Raw genomic sequence first — 17,215 nt, 5'->3', positions numbered from 1 at the left:
GGTGAGCCAGGTGACATCATAACACTGTAAGGTAGGGAATCAAGCATAAGCTTCTAAATCGCCGTAATTCTAAAAAGGAGGGTAGGGGGTTTGGGAGGTTTAGGTAATGCTTGGAATTTCCAACTCAAGAAGCACTCGAGTCTTGGTGCATTGGAAGACAAACTTTAAGTGACAGGGGAAGAGGTGGGAGCAGGGACAGAACACATTTGTCTAGAACCGGCCTTTCTACTTGTAACATGTGCAGTGGTCCTCCCCGGAAGGGTGCAGGACCTGCCCTAGGAGGAGAGTGTTCCAACAGAGAAAAGGGAAAGAGGGCCCTCAGCACCCCTGCTTTTACCTGCTTCCTGAGACTGCCCTTTCGTCTCCACCGCTGGGGGGTGATCACTTGCCTCCTTGTGCCTTCTGCTGCTCTCTGACATTAGGCCCTTGTTGGAAGATTTGCTCTTCTGGGCCCTCCACAGCCTCCCCAAACACAGAAATACAAGTTCCAAAAGGGTAAACGAGAGACAGAGCGCACTGACCCCAAACATGAGCTTTAGAAAGATGGTCTTCTCCGAGGGCCGAGACAGATTGCAGCTTATACTCCCAAGGCAAGGATCTCTACGGCACGCAAAGGAACTGGGCATCTTGAACCCATACAGATAGTACTGAGCACCCAGGGCCACCCCCTCAAGGACCAGTCGAACCCCGATCTGTGCCACATAAGCCCAAAGCAGCCTGGAACTCCTCGGACCCGTGGTATCTGTGCTGTTCACACCCTCTTGGACCAGGGGCACCTCCTCTTTCACCTTTCCCGATTCTTCCCAATGCCATATCACGTGATACAGGGTGAACCCCATGTACAGGATGCTGGGCGCAGCCACCAAGATAACCTGGAAGGTCCAGAAGCGTAACGGAGAGAGGGGGTGGAAGGCATCATAGCAGGCAGCTTTGCAACCGGGTTGCTGGGTGTTGCACACAAATTCACTCTGCTCATCCCCATAGACCCCGGTCCCAGTGGCAGCCAAGAGCAAGAGGCGGACCCCAAGGAGCACCGGAAGCAGGAGCCGGCCCACCGGGGTCGAGTGTCGACTCTCTTCAGCCAACAGCTGCCACAAGTACCGGCCACACATCTTCCTGTGGAACAGAGAAAGGTGACCGTTGTAGGTATGTCGCTCAGTGTCCCTTAGAGCAATCTTCAGGCCACCTCTTTACCTTTAATTCAAGGATGGATTTTGTCTTTCTCCCCAAGGATTTAGCTGGTCAAACACCGAATTGCACCTATTTGCTAATGACTGGAATCATGTCTGTAAAAGAACATGTGAGTGCCTGTGGATGTTGCTCTCTTCTTCCCCTTCTGAAGGGCTAGCATGAAAAGAAATGCAGCCCATGTGTTCACCAGAGACTGCCTTTGTCTCTCACTTTTCTCCCCACTTCTTAGTGACATACTGGTTGCATGTTGGGCTGCTGACCACAATATCAGCAGTTCAAAACCACCAGCGCTCCACAGGACAAAGACTTGGCTTCAGAATGGACTTAGAGGCAGTGAGTTTAATTTTTTGTTTCTTCCCTGGATCAAAAGCTGAATGGTAAGAGACCAGAGTGTTATGTTGGTAATTCATCTCTTTTCTTTTTCTTTTTTTTTTAAGCAAGAAAATGATTGCTTCTTCCGGGAATGACAGCTAGATGTAGGGCTTCAATTGAACCAAATTAGTGTTAACTGTGTATGTGTGTGTGTGTGTGTGTGTGTGTGTGAGAGAGAGAGAGAGAGAGAGAGAGAGAGAGAGAGAGAGAGAGAGAGAGAAAGAGAGAGAGAGAGAGAGAGAGAGAGAGAGAGAGAGAGAGAGAGAGAGAGAGATACATTCTCCTACGGTCTTCCTTTTCTCCTGGACCATCCCTTCAGGTGTTCACAGGTATGTTGGCAAGACCCATCACAGTGATAAGACTAAAATGCCCTAAGTTTAGGCACCTGAGAGGGGGTGATAGAGAAAGTAAATGAGTGAGTCTACAGCTTCTTCATCTGGTGCTCTTTATACCTAACCAAATTGGGCGTGGAGGGGATGCCGGTCTTGAAGGAGCCCCAACAGAGTTCTGTTATGGTTATTGTTTGGTGCGGCTGATTTGATCTCCATGTATAGGCACCCTATCCGACAGATTAGACCCGATCGATAGTGTCTCCTGGGCTCTCGCCTTTACAGGAGCAGATTGCCAGGGGGGTTGCTCCTGTGGACCCGCTGGTGGGCTCAAACCATCAACCATGAACAGCCAAGTACTTAACCATTGCCCCTTCAGGGCTCCTTCCGTAGAGTGTGACACCACACACCCACCGCCATCAAGCCAACTTGAACTCATAGTGACCCCACAGGACAGAGTAGAACTGACCTTTGAGTTCTGAGACTGCACATCTTACTTTCTTTCTCTTTTGCTTATTCTTCCATCCATCTTTGTTTCAGGCTTTAATGAGTAAGCATATGCATTTGAATACAACCCACCGAGCTAGCAGCAGTTTCTTAGATGCCTTTTTATGACAAGCAAACACTATTCACAAGTTTAACATAGTTTTTCAAATATAGGTCATATCATTTTCACTTTTTACCACAAGGTGTTTCTTGCATATTTTTTGTACAAATTTGTTAAAGGAGGTTTAATCTCATATCTCATGCTTAATCACACTTCTAATATGTTTCACTATTATACGTCTTAAGGATCCCTGGTGGCATTGTGGGGTAAGCATTGGCTTGTTAACAGAAAAGTCAGTCATTTAAATTCTACAGCTGCTCCACAAGCCTCCTCGTTCCCTGCAGAGGGCCTGGGGGGGGGTCCAACTGCCGAGCCTGTGGTTAGCAGCCCAGGATTTAACCCATGACGCCACCAGGGCTCCTTTTTTGACTTTTGTTTGTGGGGGGAGGTTTCCCCCCTCTCCAAAGAGTTTAGCAGAGTTAAGTGCAATGTGTTTGGGACCGACCTCAGAATGACTATATACAAATTTAAACCTTGCTATCCTTTGCTGTTGTACTTTGATGGCATAGTGGGTGACATGTTTGGCTGGTAACCACAGGTCAACAGTTCAAATCCACCAGCTGCTCTGAGAGAGAGCGATGTGGCCTTTCGGTCCCATAAAGAGTTGCCGTCTAGGAAACCCACAGCATCAGTTCTGTCCCCCGTCTTGCAGGGTTGCTGTGAATATGAATCGGCACAACGGCAGTCAGTGTGGGGGATTGCTCCTTGGGTGTTTCAATCCCTCAGGGGGAGAGATAAGCAGGAGCAGATTTCAGAAATCCCTCATGCCCCAGTCAAAAAACCATTCAACTATAATGCCAAGTTGGCCGCCTTTTATTTTTGTCCCAATCAGCTGCCGTCTTCAATAGCCAGCAGCTATTTCACACTGTCCAGAGCTGGTTCCTCTCCTCTTCAAAATGCCAAGCACACCGCTTGTTACACAGCGGAAATGGAAGCTCTTTGACGTGAAACCCTCAGCTACTACTCTGTTCATCCTGACATGCCTGTCTCTAGCATATCCGAGAAAGAGACATCCCCACACCTGCCCCTTCTGGGTCTTTGTCCAAGTCTCCTTTCTTGCTTCCTCCAGGCTTTGGTTCCCAACCTGTTTCCCTTGTGGATATGAATACACTCAGGTGTCTCCCTTTTTACCCTACTGAATAGTCAGCTGACTTCTTAAGTTAACCTCCCCAAAAATAGGGACATTGCCTTGTCTGTCTTGTATCAGCTTCCAATGATAACATCCCGAAGGAGGCACACAGCAGTGTGTGTGGGTGCTAATGAGATGGATTGATAAACGGCTGCAGCCAGGGGTGGACTCAAGCACAGGAGCTGTATGCAGACCCAGCCACAGCTCACAGCAATGCGGTGAGGTACGGATGGGAACAGACCATCTTCCAAAACTTAGGCAGAATGGTCGATTCTACGAGGTGTGAAGGGGTTGGGCTGAGATGCTTCCAAAGGATGGTTCTGTTCTTTTTGCTACAGTGGTTGTGGTTGTTGTTGTTGTTGTTGTTGTTGGGTGCCGTTGAGTCAGTTCCAACTCATAGGGCCCCCGAGTACAACAGAAGGAAACACCGCCCGATCCTGCACCCTCTGCACCATTGCTTTCACGTCAGAGCCCACTGGTACAGCCAGTGTGTCCATCCATCTTGGGCGCGGTCTTCCTCTTTTTCCCTTCCCCCCCTATACCAAGCATGAAGTCCTTCTCCAGGGACTAGTCTCTCATTAGAACAGGTCCATTGGACCTGTCCAAAGATCTGAATGATCAGAGAATTGTGTTGCTGTCCACGCCTGTGAGAATGGTACATTTTGAGCCGTTAAGAGTTGCACTTGGACCCTCCACCTGGCCCTCAGATTCTTTCTACCTTCGTTTTGGATTGTGAAGATTTAGGACGAAGAATTGGACTTTGAAAATTATTTTCTATAAAAATGCGTTCACATTTTTAGAAGTCCACATTCTAACCCAAAAAATATATAAAATTTCACTCATGGTTAAATTGTCCATCACCACCCCCTCATTCTTACAACTGTAAACGTCTTTTTGTTCAATATGGTCAGCAGCAGAATTAAAATCCAGGCAGTAGAATAGATTCTGAGGAAAATCAAATTTGGATCCAGGAAATCCCACTTGGTAAACTCTTCCAGAACCCAGAGGAAGATTGAGTCATTAAAAATCATGAGAGAGGTAAATATATGTAGGAACAAATGAATGCATGTTTTCTAATCTGAAAAGTAAGACGATCATTTTTTTAAATCACTATCTTATTTATCAGATGAGAAAGCACTTCAAGAAATGCCTGGGAGTAGTTTCTCCATGAATGCTTGAATACAACCTTTGGGGAAGAACTGTGAATTCCAGCAGGAACTCAAGGGAAGACCATATGTCGACGCTGAAGACATTCCACCCCATAGCCCCCAAGTTTCTCAAACTCCAGAAAGCTGGGCATTGTTCTGCTCCTGGCTCCCCACTAGATGTCAGTAGCATGCCTCCCTCCACTGTGACAACCCCAAATGCCTGCAGCCATTGCTGTATGCTCCCCAGTGGGCTGATCCACTTCCACTGAGAGACACTGCATTAGCCCGTCTCTTATCCACCTTGGCCTCAATCACTGTCTCTCTAAAGCATGACGTCTGTAGCAGATGGTCTCAACGGGATTTTCTAGCCTCCCTCTTGGTGGGGTCAAGATCATTGGTCCCATCCTTCCCCCCTAGGCTGGGGCACATCCTCTCTAGCCCAGCTCCATTTGTGAGAGGCCTGCACTCTCAGGAACTCTGGCCTCGGGGGACGCTGACCCGGGGATCTGACGGCTCTTCCCTGGCCTACTCTAGAGAGTGAGCAATGTGAATTTGGTAGCTTTCATCTCATTTTCGTTCAAGCCCAACCCTCCAAACTTACTGCCATTGAGTCCATTCTGACTCACAGAGTCGAACTGTCCCTGTGGGTCTCTGAAGCTATAAGTCTTCCCAGGAGCAAAAGGCCTCATCTTTCTCCCATGGAGGGGCTGGTGGGACTAACCCACCGGCCAGTCCATGGTGGAGAGCCCAATGAGACCTTGATCCAAGTTTCTCTAAGCAGCTCCTGGTTTTTGTTTGGTTGGAGGGGCTTATTTTAGGAAACTTTCATGAGTCCATTGGTAACAGAATCCATGTCAAAGACAAGATGTGGTGGAGGAAATGTCCAGTGAAGGAGGACACAACAGGGCTAGACACAGACTCTTGGTTCTAAACCCACCCATCTCACCTTGAGAACATTCTAGAGACTTTCACTCCAAGCGTTGTCTGTGGACCAGCAGCACTGCTGTCAGCAGGGATGCAGAATTTTGAGGCACATTCTAGACTAACTCAGAACTCCCAAACCAATCACTCGCTGTCGCCGTCCAGTGGACTCCAATTCATATAGCTCCGGAGGGCAGCGTAGAACTGGCCCTGTGGTTGCCAAGACTGTCACTCTTTACAGGCGTAAAAGGCTTCATCTTTCTCCTCTGGTGCAGCTGCTGGTTTTGAACTGCTGACCTTATACCACTATACTACCAGGGATCCTGGGCTAATTAACTCATATGCAAATTCTAATAACATCTCCAGGTGATTCACATATGCATTAAGGTTTCAAAAGGACTCTGTACAGCCCAGAGCAACCCCCTGGCTCTCCCCAGGTCCTATGCTGCCTCAGCTACACTCTGTCCAAGCACTCACCTGGAAACCTTGAGCAGGAACACCAACAGGGACAGAAAGAGAAGGATCCTCAAGCTGGAGCAAAGCAGAATCCCATTTCTTCGGAGGTCCAGCCTCTTGCCACCACCCACTTTTTCTCCCTCCCCTTTTCATTCCTCTCAGCCTTGTGACTGTGTCCCTGGCATCGATTTTGACTTGCAGAGACCTTACAAAACAGAGTAGGAGATTATCAGTGGTAGATTAGCAACTTTGCCCACGGAGTTCCCTGTTGTCGAGAGCAAAGAGTATTGTTTCTACATTAAATAAAATAAGGATTTTCAGATTGTCTGAAAGAGGGGGCGACGCTGTCAGTATTTTTCCAGTGTGGGAGTCCTCAGATGACAGCAGACAGAATTTCCATATGTTTGAACCTCTACTGAATCTCTACTCTCCTCCCCCAAAGACTCACACTGTTATTTCACTCACAGAAAAGTATGAGAGAGAGAGAGAGAGGCATGTGGCTTCATTCTGCTGGCAGTACCTGTTCTAGAATTTATCATACTCTTCAGCATGTGGTTGTCATCTGCTGTTGGCTGGGAGAAATAGGACAGGCTTCCCCTCAGAGTAGAATGGGACCCTGTTCTGTGTTCCCCTCAGCACCACAGAGAACCCAGCCCATCTCCACCACGCCCAATGAGAACCGTGATGCCTACTGCTGAGCCCATTCCTGTCCCCTTGCCAGATATGAGCCAGAATGGGGAAAGTCAAATCTGGGCACATGGGTGGGGAGAATAATTCCCTGCTCGTGCGTTGCTGGTTTATCTGGAAACTTGAAGCAGCTCTCTGAGTCAAACGTGGAGCTTTCCAAAAGAGGAAATCTAGCTCTGGATACAGCTATGCACGCTCATTGCACCCCCTGTTTGTGTGAAGAACTGTGTCCTTGGTGCAAAAGCACCCCCCGCCCCAGGACTGGACTGGATATCTACAGCCAATCATCCCCTACTCTGATACCCTTCCCCAGACCCTACCCAGACGACGGTCCCTTCTGAGTCACAGTGCTCCAAATGATGAACAATCAGGGCTGTCTCCTCCCAGCATGTCTTTTTCTAAAGCAGAGAAAACCAATAACAGAAAATAGGACAATGGAAGGGCATCTACTAACAGCATAAGAGCGATATTCTAAGTTCATTCTAAGTGCCCCACGGCATAAACTGGGCAAGAACACTGTTATGAATTGAGTTCAGTCTCCCAGAAATATGTTAGATTACCATGTGCTTTAATTTTTATAGACTGAGGTATATAAACTGTTGTATTTTTAAAAGAAGTCCTACTGACTTAATGGTTGCACGTGGGACTACTGTGTCAGTCCTGGTAGACTAAAGAAACAAAATTCATAGGCACTCAGATTTTAGAAAAGAGAGTTATATATAAAGGGTAAGTGTACATGAAGAAAGCATCCCCACCCAGTGCTGTCTAAGGCCACAAGTCCAACATTAACCCATATGTCTGACACCAATCTACAGAGTCCTCCTCCATCTCACAAAACACACACTATGACACCAAATGCAGGAGGAAAGCCAAATCAGTGCGCGTGTAAACATCTCAGCGCTGGCAGGAGTCTGCATGCAGCTGCTCCAGCACCCAGGGTTGCATCAGACTAGGTCCACTTAGCTTCTCCTCAGGGATGTCTCGCAGGAAGTGAGCCTTGCCAGCTAAACCAGGGAACTAGCTAAGGCAGCCGCACCCTGGTCTGACCATCAGAGAATAAGAGACAAGAAAGGCAAGGCTTGCCAAGCCATTTAGCTCTCTACCCTTCAATTAATCCCACATGTGTTCATTAGACAGATTAGCAAAATAAACCTTAACTATCACAACTACTAACTGTAAGGTCAGCAGTTCTGAACCACCAGCCAGCTTCTTGGGGCAAAGACAAGGCTTTCAAAACAATAAAAGGGAAAAAAGGATGGTGCTTTCTACTCCCATAAAAAGTTACCGTCTCAGAAACTCACAGGGGCCATTCTACCCAGCCCTGTCAGGTCACTATGAGTCAGAATTGACTCAATGGCAGCAAGTTGTTTGTTGTTGTTGTTGTTGTTTAAGGAAGAATCAAGGGGAACAAAATACTAAAGTTCATTTACATCCCAGTTGCTTTCCTGTTACTGTTATACCTGATTCACAATTTAGCTGGATTAAAATCACTTTATCACACTTGTTGCATTTTTGTGAGCATTCTGGACACTGTCACACTATTTTTCAGTACTTAATCTTACGAAGTATAAGGCTAGCTTGATTTTTTTCATCTTTTAACAAAATTTTTTAAATTGCAAATGGATTCTTCCCCCCATCCCCACCCCAGTTTTTCCATGCATATTCAGAGCTTCAGGGAGTTCTACTTATCACACATAAAATAATCTCACACTGGCTGTTTTGGACATAGTTCACAACTGATCCAGTGAGAGACTTGTACACCCTTTGGATCAACAAACTGGGCATCCAGGCCAATTTTAATGCGGCTAAATCTGTTTCTAGTCTCCTGCTGGCTATTCCATCTCCGGATTTCTTTTTAATTTGCCTGACTGGAGTCATACTTGAAGGATTGCTGTTATCTGCTGTCGAGGGAGCCCCCAACTCGCAGTGGCCCCCTGAGCAGTTGTTAACAGCTCACGTGATCCAGGACTTCCAAGCCTTTCTTCTTATTCCCTTTCAGTCTGGAAGCTACACTGGAACCTGTTGAGCATCATGGCCACATATAAACCTCCCCTGACAGACAGCTGTGGGCTGCACATAGCGTACATGGGCTGAGAGCGCTACCACTGGACCACCAATGCCTCGCACTCCAGTCATCCCAAAGCTCACTGCTATGGGTTCAATTCTCACCCTATAGACACTTGATGGCACACAGATGAACTGCCCCCGTGGGTTTCCAAACCTTTAACCCCTTTAAAGGCTGCAGTGCAACTAATGGGTTTGAACCACTAACCTTATGATTGACGGCTCAATGTGTAACCGACGAGCTGCCCTGGGTCCATATACAGCTTCCCTTGGAAGTCCCTTAATACCTAGTTCTTCTTCAACTATTTCTTACCGTTCTTGTCTTAGCCTATAATGTGTGGGTCTGGATGCTTCTCATATGTAAAACTAAAATGATAAATGAATAAATTGAGATGATAAGTGAATAAATTGGTCTAATAGCTGAAAATTCAGTGGAACACCATGTCTAAGAAACTAGAGCAGATGGGGTCTATCCATTGCAATTATCTGAATCAGTGCCCCCAAATAACCCTAGGAACAGGTTTAAAAACCAAAGCACAAAGATTTAAAAAAAAATTGTTGTTGACCTGTAATCAATGTTCATGGAAGAAGCAGCAGCCAAGAAATCAAATGGCATATTGCGTTGGGTAATGCCTCTGCAAAAGACCTTTTTGAGGAAATAAAGGAAAGAACTAGGAGGCAAAGGGCATTTATAGAGGTCTAAATACAGGCATGTACATATGTACATATATTTATATATAATGATAGGGAAATAGATTTTTGTGCATATATGTACATGTTAAGTATTAAGGTAGCAGAAGACATTGGGCCTCTACTCAAGTCCTCCCTCAACATAAGAACACTTTATTCTAGTAACCCAGCATTCCATGATGTTCACTTTCCCAACAGTCACTGAAGGCAAAGTGGGTGCATTATCAAATGTGGTGAAGAAAGCTGATAATGCCCAGCTATCAAAAGATGTAGCATCTGGGGTCTTAAATGCTTGAAGAGAAACAAGTGGCCATCTAGCTGAGAAGCAACAAAGCCCACATGGAAGAAGCACACAGCCTGTATGATCATGAGGTGTCGATAGGATCAGGTATCAGGCATCAAAGACCCAGAACAAAAAAAATCATATCAATGTGAATGAGGGGGGGTGCGGAGTGGAGACCCAAAGCCCATCTGTAGACAATTGAACATCCCCTTACAGACGGGTCACAAGGAAGAGACGAGCCAGTCAGGGTGCAATATAGCACTGATGAAACATACAACTTTCCTCTAGTTCTTTAATGCTTACTCCCTACCCCTCCTCCAACTACCATGACCCCAATTCTACCTTACAAATCTGGCTACACCAGAGCATGTACACCTGTACCAATAAGAACTGGAAACACAGGAAATCCAGGACAGATAACCCCTCAGGACCAATATTGAGAATACGGACACCAGGACTGTAAGAGGAAGGTGGGAGGAAAAAGGCAGAACCAATTACAATGCTCTACATATAACCCCCTCCCAGGGTATGGACAACAGAGAAGTGGGTGACAGACATGAAAAAATAATAATAATTTATAAATTATCAAGGGTTCATGAGGGAGGGTGGAAGGGTGGGAAAGGGAGGGAAAAAATGAGGAGCTGACACCAAGGGCTCAAGTAAAAAGATGTTTTGAAAGTGATGATGACGACATATGTACAAATGTGCTTGACACCATGGATGGATGGATGGATTGTGATAAGGGTTGTATGAGCCCCCAATAAAATGATTTTTTAAACCGTGTTAAAATATTAAAGCAGAAAGACGTCTTTTGGGGTCTGAGGTGTGCCTGACCCAGGCCGTGGTGTTTCCCATTGCTTCATGTGCGTGGGAGCTCTGCAATGAATCGGGAAGGATGCGGAAGAACTGCTGCATGTGGAACGTGGTGTTGGTGAAGAATTCTGAATATACCAGAGACTCCCAGAAGAATGACCCAATCTGTCCTTGGCGAAATTGCAGCCAGAATGCTCCTTAGAAGCCAGGATGGCCCCATTGCACCTCACATATTTTGGACTTGTGGTCAAGAGAGCTTAGTCTCTGAACAAGGACATCATGTTCGGGGAAGTAGGAGAGCTACAGAAAAGAGGAAGACTCTCAGCAAGGTGGGCTGACACAATGGCTGCATCAATGGACTCACACAAACAGTAATTATCAGGTTAGACAGGAGCAGGCAGTTTCCTTCTGTTGAACATAACATCTCTGGAGGGGGGAGCTGGCTCAGTAGCACCTAACAACCACAATGATTTATCGTTTTCCTTGTCTTTTCCATCTCTGGTTAGGTTTCCTTTTAGGAATTTCAGTATTCGGGGGATTCTTAGAAATAGTGGTGTCATCTCAATTCCCTTTTTAGGATTCTCCCCATCAGTGCAAAAGGACCCGGTTGAATTTTGTGCTCTGATCCTGTATCCTCCTGCATTAGAGAAATCCTGTATTAGAGCCTCAAACTTTGGTGTGGGACTTTGCGGGATTGTGTGTGGTATCTTGTCAGGGGGAGTCAGCCCCTAACACATCATTATGGGTCCGGTAGGCGTAATTGTACAGCGATAATAAGTAAAGATAATAGTAAAATTATAGAGAGCATGAGAGATAGAAGCGAAGTACTGAAATAAATGGAGTCAGACACAATTCATGGTAGCATGCTCACCTCAGGCCCGCTTGATGGTCCACGTGGAGGGAGAGAGAGAGTTTAATGCTAGCCCAGGCCTTTTATAATCTCTGGAGACATGCAAGCCCCCCAATTACAGGTGAAGACATGTCACAGGAAGGGGCTGTGCTATAGGTAATACAGTAATGAGAGGGGGTGGTCTAGGAACATACACGCAATAGGAAGAGGAGGGATTGGAGATATACATGTGACAAGATGGGCAGATCCTAGGTTTAGGATGGGCGGTTTAACTTTGACCTAGTCCCTAGATCTCCATAGGAACCATTGTCAGTAGGGTGTAAACCCCACCTACTGGAACCAAATAGATGTCTGCAGGCATCCATTGTCTTTAACAGCAGGATGTGGGGCCCACTGCAGTCTGGCAACTGATCGTCCTCAGGGAGGATGCCTGTGAGCATCTGGCCTCTCCCCACAGTATCTTGTCATCTAAGAAACGGATTGTGTTATTTCTTTTCTGATTTGTAGACACTCTGTTTCTCTTTCTTGCATTGTTGTTCGGGCTTGGCCTTCCAGTAAAATGCTGAATCAGGTGCTAGTGGGCATCCCTGTAGGAGCCGTGGTGGTAGAGTGATTACCAGTTGGGCTGCAATCCACAAGGTCAGCAGTTTGAAACCACCAGTTGCTCCTCAGGAGAAAAATGGGACTTTCTATGCCTGTAAGCAGCTGCAGTCTTGGAAAGTGACATGGGCCAGTTCTTCCCTGTCCTGTGGGGTCACTGTGAGTCAGCATCAACTGGGTGGCAGTGAATTTTGCTTTGGTTTTGGGGGGGTATTGTTGTGTAATTTCCGTCCTCAAGGAGAAGAATCTCAGCCTTTCTCCGTGGAGGACAGTGCAGATCATTGGCTTGGCATGCACCCTTATGCTAAGATATTTCCCTTCCATTTCTAGTTTAAGGAGCCCTGCTAGCATAGTAGGTTAAGCTGTGGGCTACTAACTGCAGGTTGGCAGTTCAAGCCCACCAGCCACCCCTGAGGAGAACATGAGGTTGTCTGCCAGTTTTGGGGTGCCTTTGTTCCCCAACATGACAATGCACCTCACCTGCGCATGCGTTTAGGGTAACAAGTGCTGTCCTATGAGAATTTGCTTGCTAAACCTGACCCCATCTACCCCCAACCCTGATCTTACCCTTTCAGACTACTTATAGTTCTCAGAACTCAAAGATCAGTGAAAAGGGTCTGGATTTGAAGCAACAGCTGTTGCTGTTGGTGCCAGGTGCCATTGAGTGGTTCCAACCCACAGTGATCCCGATGCACCCCACAAGGAAGCACTGCCGGGTCCTGCACCATCCACACCAGTGTTCTGATGCTTGCGCCCATCTAGTCGATGGTCTTCCTCTTTTTTCGCTTCCTCCATACTTTACCAAGCATGGTGTCTTTCTCTGAGTACTGTGTTGATGGACAAAGTAATTAAAGTCCTGGGCTACATGTCTGACGTGAGGACAGGGCAGGAGGGGACATGCAGGGCTCAGAAAACAGGGACTTTTTCAAGGCTGCATGAATGTCTCCCCATTCCTCAATAGCTCCATTGACCAATGTTCACAGCCCCCGTCCCTGTGAGTATCAAGGAAGGCTAAGGTTGGTGCTGAGGACTGGAGGCGGGGGTGGGTGGAGATCTGCCTAATTATTTCTTAGCTTCTGACAGGACCTTAAAGCTTGAAGACAAACTTCTCTTTCACAATAACTTTCTGAGGATTTGTGCCAGAAAAGAAGCCCCCCAGGGTAAATAGAGCTCTCAGTCCACATCTTGAGTTCACCCACAATGCCTTCCTTGTGATTCCTCTTCCCACCAGACTAGACCAGCCTCCTCCCACAGCCATCTGTTGAGGACTTGTGCAAGAACCTGGGGCAGCAGGGCGCTCAGGGGACAGGGATCACCCAAGGGGAGGGAGTGAAGAGAAGTGGGAGGCCCACGAGCTCAGCGCCTGCAGAATGATGGGAGGAGATCTTTCTTTTCCACAGGGGCATTGTTAGGTGCTAGCATAGGGACTGGGGTGTCAATTACGCATGCTCAGCAACTCGAGCTTCCGGCCAGGAAGGGGTGGCACACCTAGGTGGGCGTTACACTTGGATTGGCCCATCATGTGGACAAGGTGAGCTTAATTCAGCCAATGAGGTTAACCAGTACCATCGACCATGCCTCCCAACGGAATGGGGATGGAGGGAGAAGTTTGCTCTGGCCCGCTCTCTCCCAGTGGTTCCGACACACAGTGTAATGTGGCCGGGCTGCAGCCCCAGTGGCCGGGCCATGATCCCATGCATTTGTGCTGCTTTGATCCTCTATAAACTCACTTGGATCACAAACTAGGCTTTGGAATGAATTCTTTCTCCCATGAAGCCAAGGACCGAGGTATTTGTCTCACGAGAGATCAACAACATCACCTGGGTTTCGGGAGAGTAGGTGCTCGCCGGGAAGTAGGGTTGAAGAAGGATCAGCAGAGAGGACACCCCAGACTGCAGGACACCACCATCCACCAAGTCCGACAAAGACGACACGAGATGAAGACCAGGGAGCGAGAGCTAGGCCGTTCCGTGAGCGGGTCCACACTTGGAGGAAAGATGCCCAGCTAAGGACTTCTTGACCTATCGAAGGTTTAAAATGTGTGACATCAGCAAAGGCCTAGCTCAGCAATGAATGGTAAAGATTCAGCTTAGCAACAAGTGAACGTCGAAGACCTAGCCATCCAGAGATGCATCCCAGCTCAAGTCCGGGCTGATCCAAACTGGTTTACTATCTGCATTTTCTAGGAAATTCTTCTTCCTGTCCTTCTGACCATATAAATAGAGTTCTTCTGCGTGTGTCGGCTTGCAGTTCGGGAAACTGAGGACCGGGAAGAGAGTGTCTGTGGACTAGTTCTCTACATCCACAAGTAAGATTCTAGGAGGCAGACTGGTGGAGGGAGGCTGAATCCCAATCACATTCTCCTAACTAAAGAGGTTCCCCACAGTGTTTCCCACCCCACCCCCACACCAAATAATGCTAAATTTAAGATGGCACTTGCAAGCCCCTGGTTGCCACTCTATGGTTGAAGGTTAACTGCTTGAAGGCTGTCTGCCAGCAAAAGCAATCAGATCAGCCCACCCTAAGTATAGCCCCCTCCCGTTTGATAAGGATCATAGATTGCTCCCCTGGAGAGGAGTTTAGGGACACTTAAGGTCAAGCCAGCTCAGAGACGGCCAAGGTGAAGCCGCCATCTTAACTCTAGAACCCGCCCATCGTGTGGCGTATGTACCTTCCTGTTGCGTGTATGCCTCTGATACCTCCCTTCCTGTTGTGTGCCTACCCCCTGCATGGCCCCTTCTGTTACGCGCATGCCTCTAACACATCCCTTCCCTGTTTATATGTGTCTGATGTGGCTTGCGTGCCTGAGGTTACATAAGCCTGGGAGAGAATATGTTCACACACTCTCTGGCTCGGGGCTCCATGGAAGACATGAGCCTTTGCCTGCCCCGTCTGAGGTTTCTTTAATTTACCCTTTAATTACACAACTGCTCCTTTAGAGCCCATTCGGTTGTGGAGGCTGGTCCGCCATGCTGAGAGGCAGACCGGAAGGGAGAGGTTGGAGATGGGAACACATGGGCAGCTCCAGTAACCAGGTCTTCCGTCTTGACTCCTTACTGCCCCACATTGAGTGTCCCTGGTTGACCTCATACCTCTAACGCCTCTCCTCCTTTACAGGACATCTGTCACTGGCCTTTCTCTACCTCAAATTGTTCAGGCCCAGCAAAAACTCCCCCAGGTCCCATGGTCCACTCCACTGGTCAGGTATGCTTCATCTGGGAGGAAGGTTGATCCTCTGGGGCCCTAGAGCCAGTAGGTAGGGATTGGCAACTAGCAGCCCAAACCCAAAGCAAACTCACTGCCATCGAGTAGATGCAAACTCATAGTGACCTCATGGGACAAGGCAGAACTGCCCCTGTGGGTTTCCGGGACTGTGACTCTTCACAGGAGTAGCAAGCCCCGCCTTTCTCCCATGTGGCAGCTGGGAGTTTCAAGCTGCTGGCCTTGTGGGTAACAACCCAAACGTAACCACTACGCCAGAGGAGAAGATAGCCAACTTCAAAAGACCAACGAAGAAATACTCATGGTGATTTTTATAAGCTCAAGACGGCAACCCCCAAGTGGTGGTGAAATGAGAGTTAGCAGGATGGAAATCATCGGCGCCCCGAAGGACCCAGAAAAGGCACAGACAGCAACGCACAAACATTTATGCATTCCCTCCATGCCACCCCACCTCTTTTTTCCTCCTCCTCACAAAGAGACCGTCCCCTCCCCGCCCCGTCATTACTCTGCTGCAACACACAGAAAGCAAGGTCAGAGTCAGTACTCCTGGTGCATTCAGACCCCTCGGCTCCTCATCCACACCCATCTGTGGCTGAGCCCACACAAAAGGTTTCAGGCGCCACTCTGTCCAGGGAGGTTGAGTGACAAGTGCCAGCATGGGTGTCAGTTAGCCCTGTCACAAGCTCTTTGCCAGTGAACAAATGACTCAATTATCCAGGCTGCATAATTGAGCCTGCAAATATCCAGGCTGTATCCATGGGTCCTCCCGCAGTGGTTGTGAGAATTTTACAAGCTTCCTGAGGAGAGGATCAGTGTCTCTCTTGATCTGTCCTGTAGCTCCGCGGCTCAGCCTTGAGAACTTGCTCAATGACTGCCCTCCATGGTGTGGACTCCATCCATTCCGAAAGGAAGGGTGGTTTTCCATTCCACAGATTGTTTTAGCGACCTGGAACTTCAAGCTTCCCCCAGCCCCCAGAAGGAAGCGCTCATAATATGCGCTGTCCGTGCAGGTTGCAAAGACTGCTAGATGCAAAGCAAGACTAGAAGTCCACTTCTCAGACCTAGTGAACCAGGACCTAGTGCTGACATCAAGGCAAGGAAGAAGGATGGGATTTGGGGGGCGGGGGGTGCCTCAAGAGCTGCAGAGAATCTGGATAAAACTGAAATACGGCTTCTGGGGGGAGATATCAGGAAAATGGGTTGGACAATGCCAGTAGATCGGGAGTGATTGCACCACAGGGGGTTGGGGGGCGCTGACCAGAACAGAAAATGACAGTCAGAAATCCTGTGTCGCAGGAGGGAGGCTAAAACACAACGAAGGGGCACTAATTAGTTGTAATCAATGGTGTTGCTAGAGCAAGAAGTAGATATATAATACTTGTTAGGTCGTTTACTGCTCACCAAACATGAACGATGAAATGGCCCATGGTGGCCACGGTGCTGGTGGTGGTTGCCATGAGTTGGTTCAGACCCATCGTGACTCTGTGTGTAACAGATGGAGAGCTGCCTGGTCTGACCCCATCCGCACAGTTGTTGTCATGTATCAGCCCATGATTGCGGCCACTGTGTCAATCCATCCCTCGGAGGATCTTCCACGTTGGTGTTGAGGAAATTGTAATGCCGAGAGACTGATGTGCTGAAGGTCACAAAATCAGCAGGTGGTGGTAAATCAGGCATTCAACTCCAGATACACAGTCCTTAACTCCTGGATCTCAACCCTGTCGCTCCCCACCCACCCACCACCCAAAAGAACAACATCAACCAAACTCCCTGCAGTCCACCGAGTTATCCACAGTGGCCCTGTGTAGAGGGCTTCCAGGGCTTTACAGGAATAGAAAGCCTTAACGTTTACC

General features: G+C 47.9%; 1 protein-coding gene across 1 annotated transcript; it reads right to left on the bottom strand.

Annotated features, from left to right (window-relative positions):
• Positions 1-275: 275 nt before the first annotated feature.
• On the bottom strand, positions 276-1,112 carry GJC3 (gap junction protein gamma 3). The gene has a single exon (XM_075528174.1). It carries the CDS (start codon positions 1,110-1,112, stop codon positions 276-278), a length of 837 nt encoding a protein of 278 aa, XP_075384289.1.
• Positions 1,113-17,215: the final 16,103 nt, after the last annotated feature.

Source organism: Tenrec ecaudatus, chromosome 12 (genome assembly GCF_050624435.1).
Source record: "Tenrec ecaudatus isolate mTenEca1 chromosome 12, mTenEca1.hap1, whole genome shotgun sequence".
Classification (NCBI taxonomy): Eukaryota; Metazoa; Chordata; class Mammalia; order Afrosoricida; family Tenrecidae; genus Tenrec; species Tenrec ecaudatus.
This window is presented reverse-complemented; position numbering and strand designations above follow the sequence as displayed.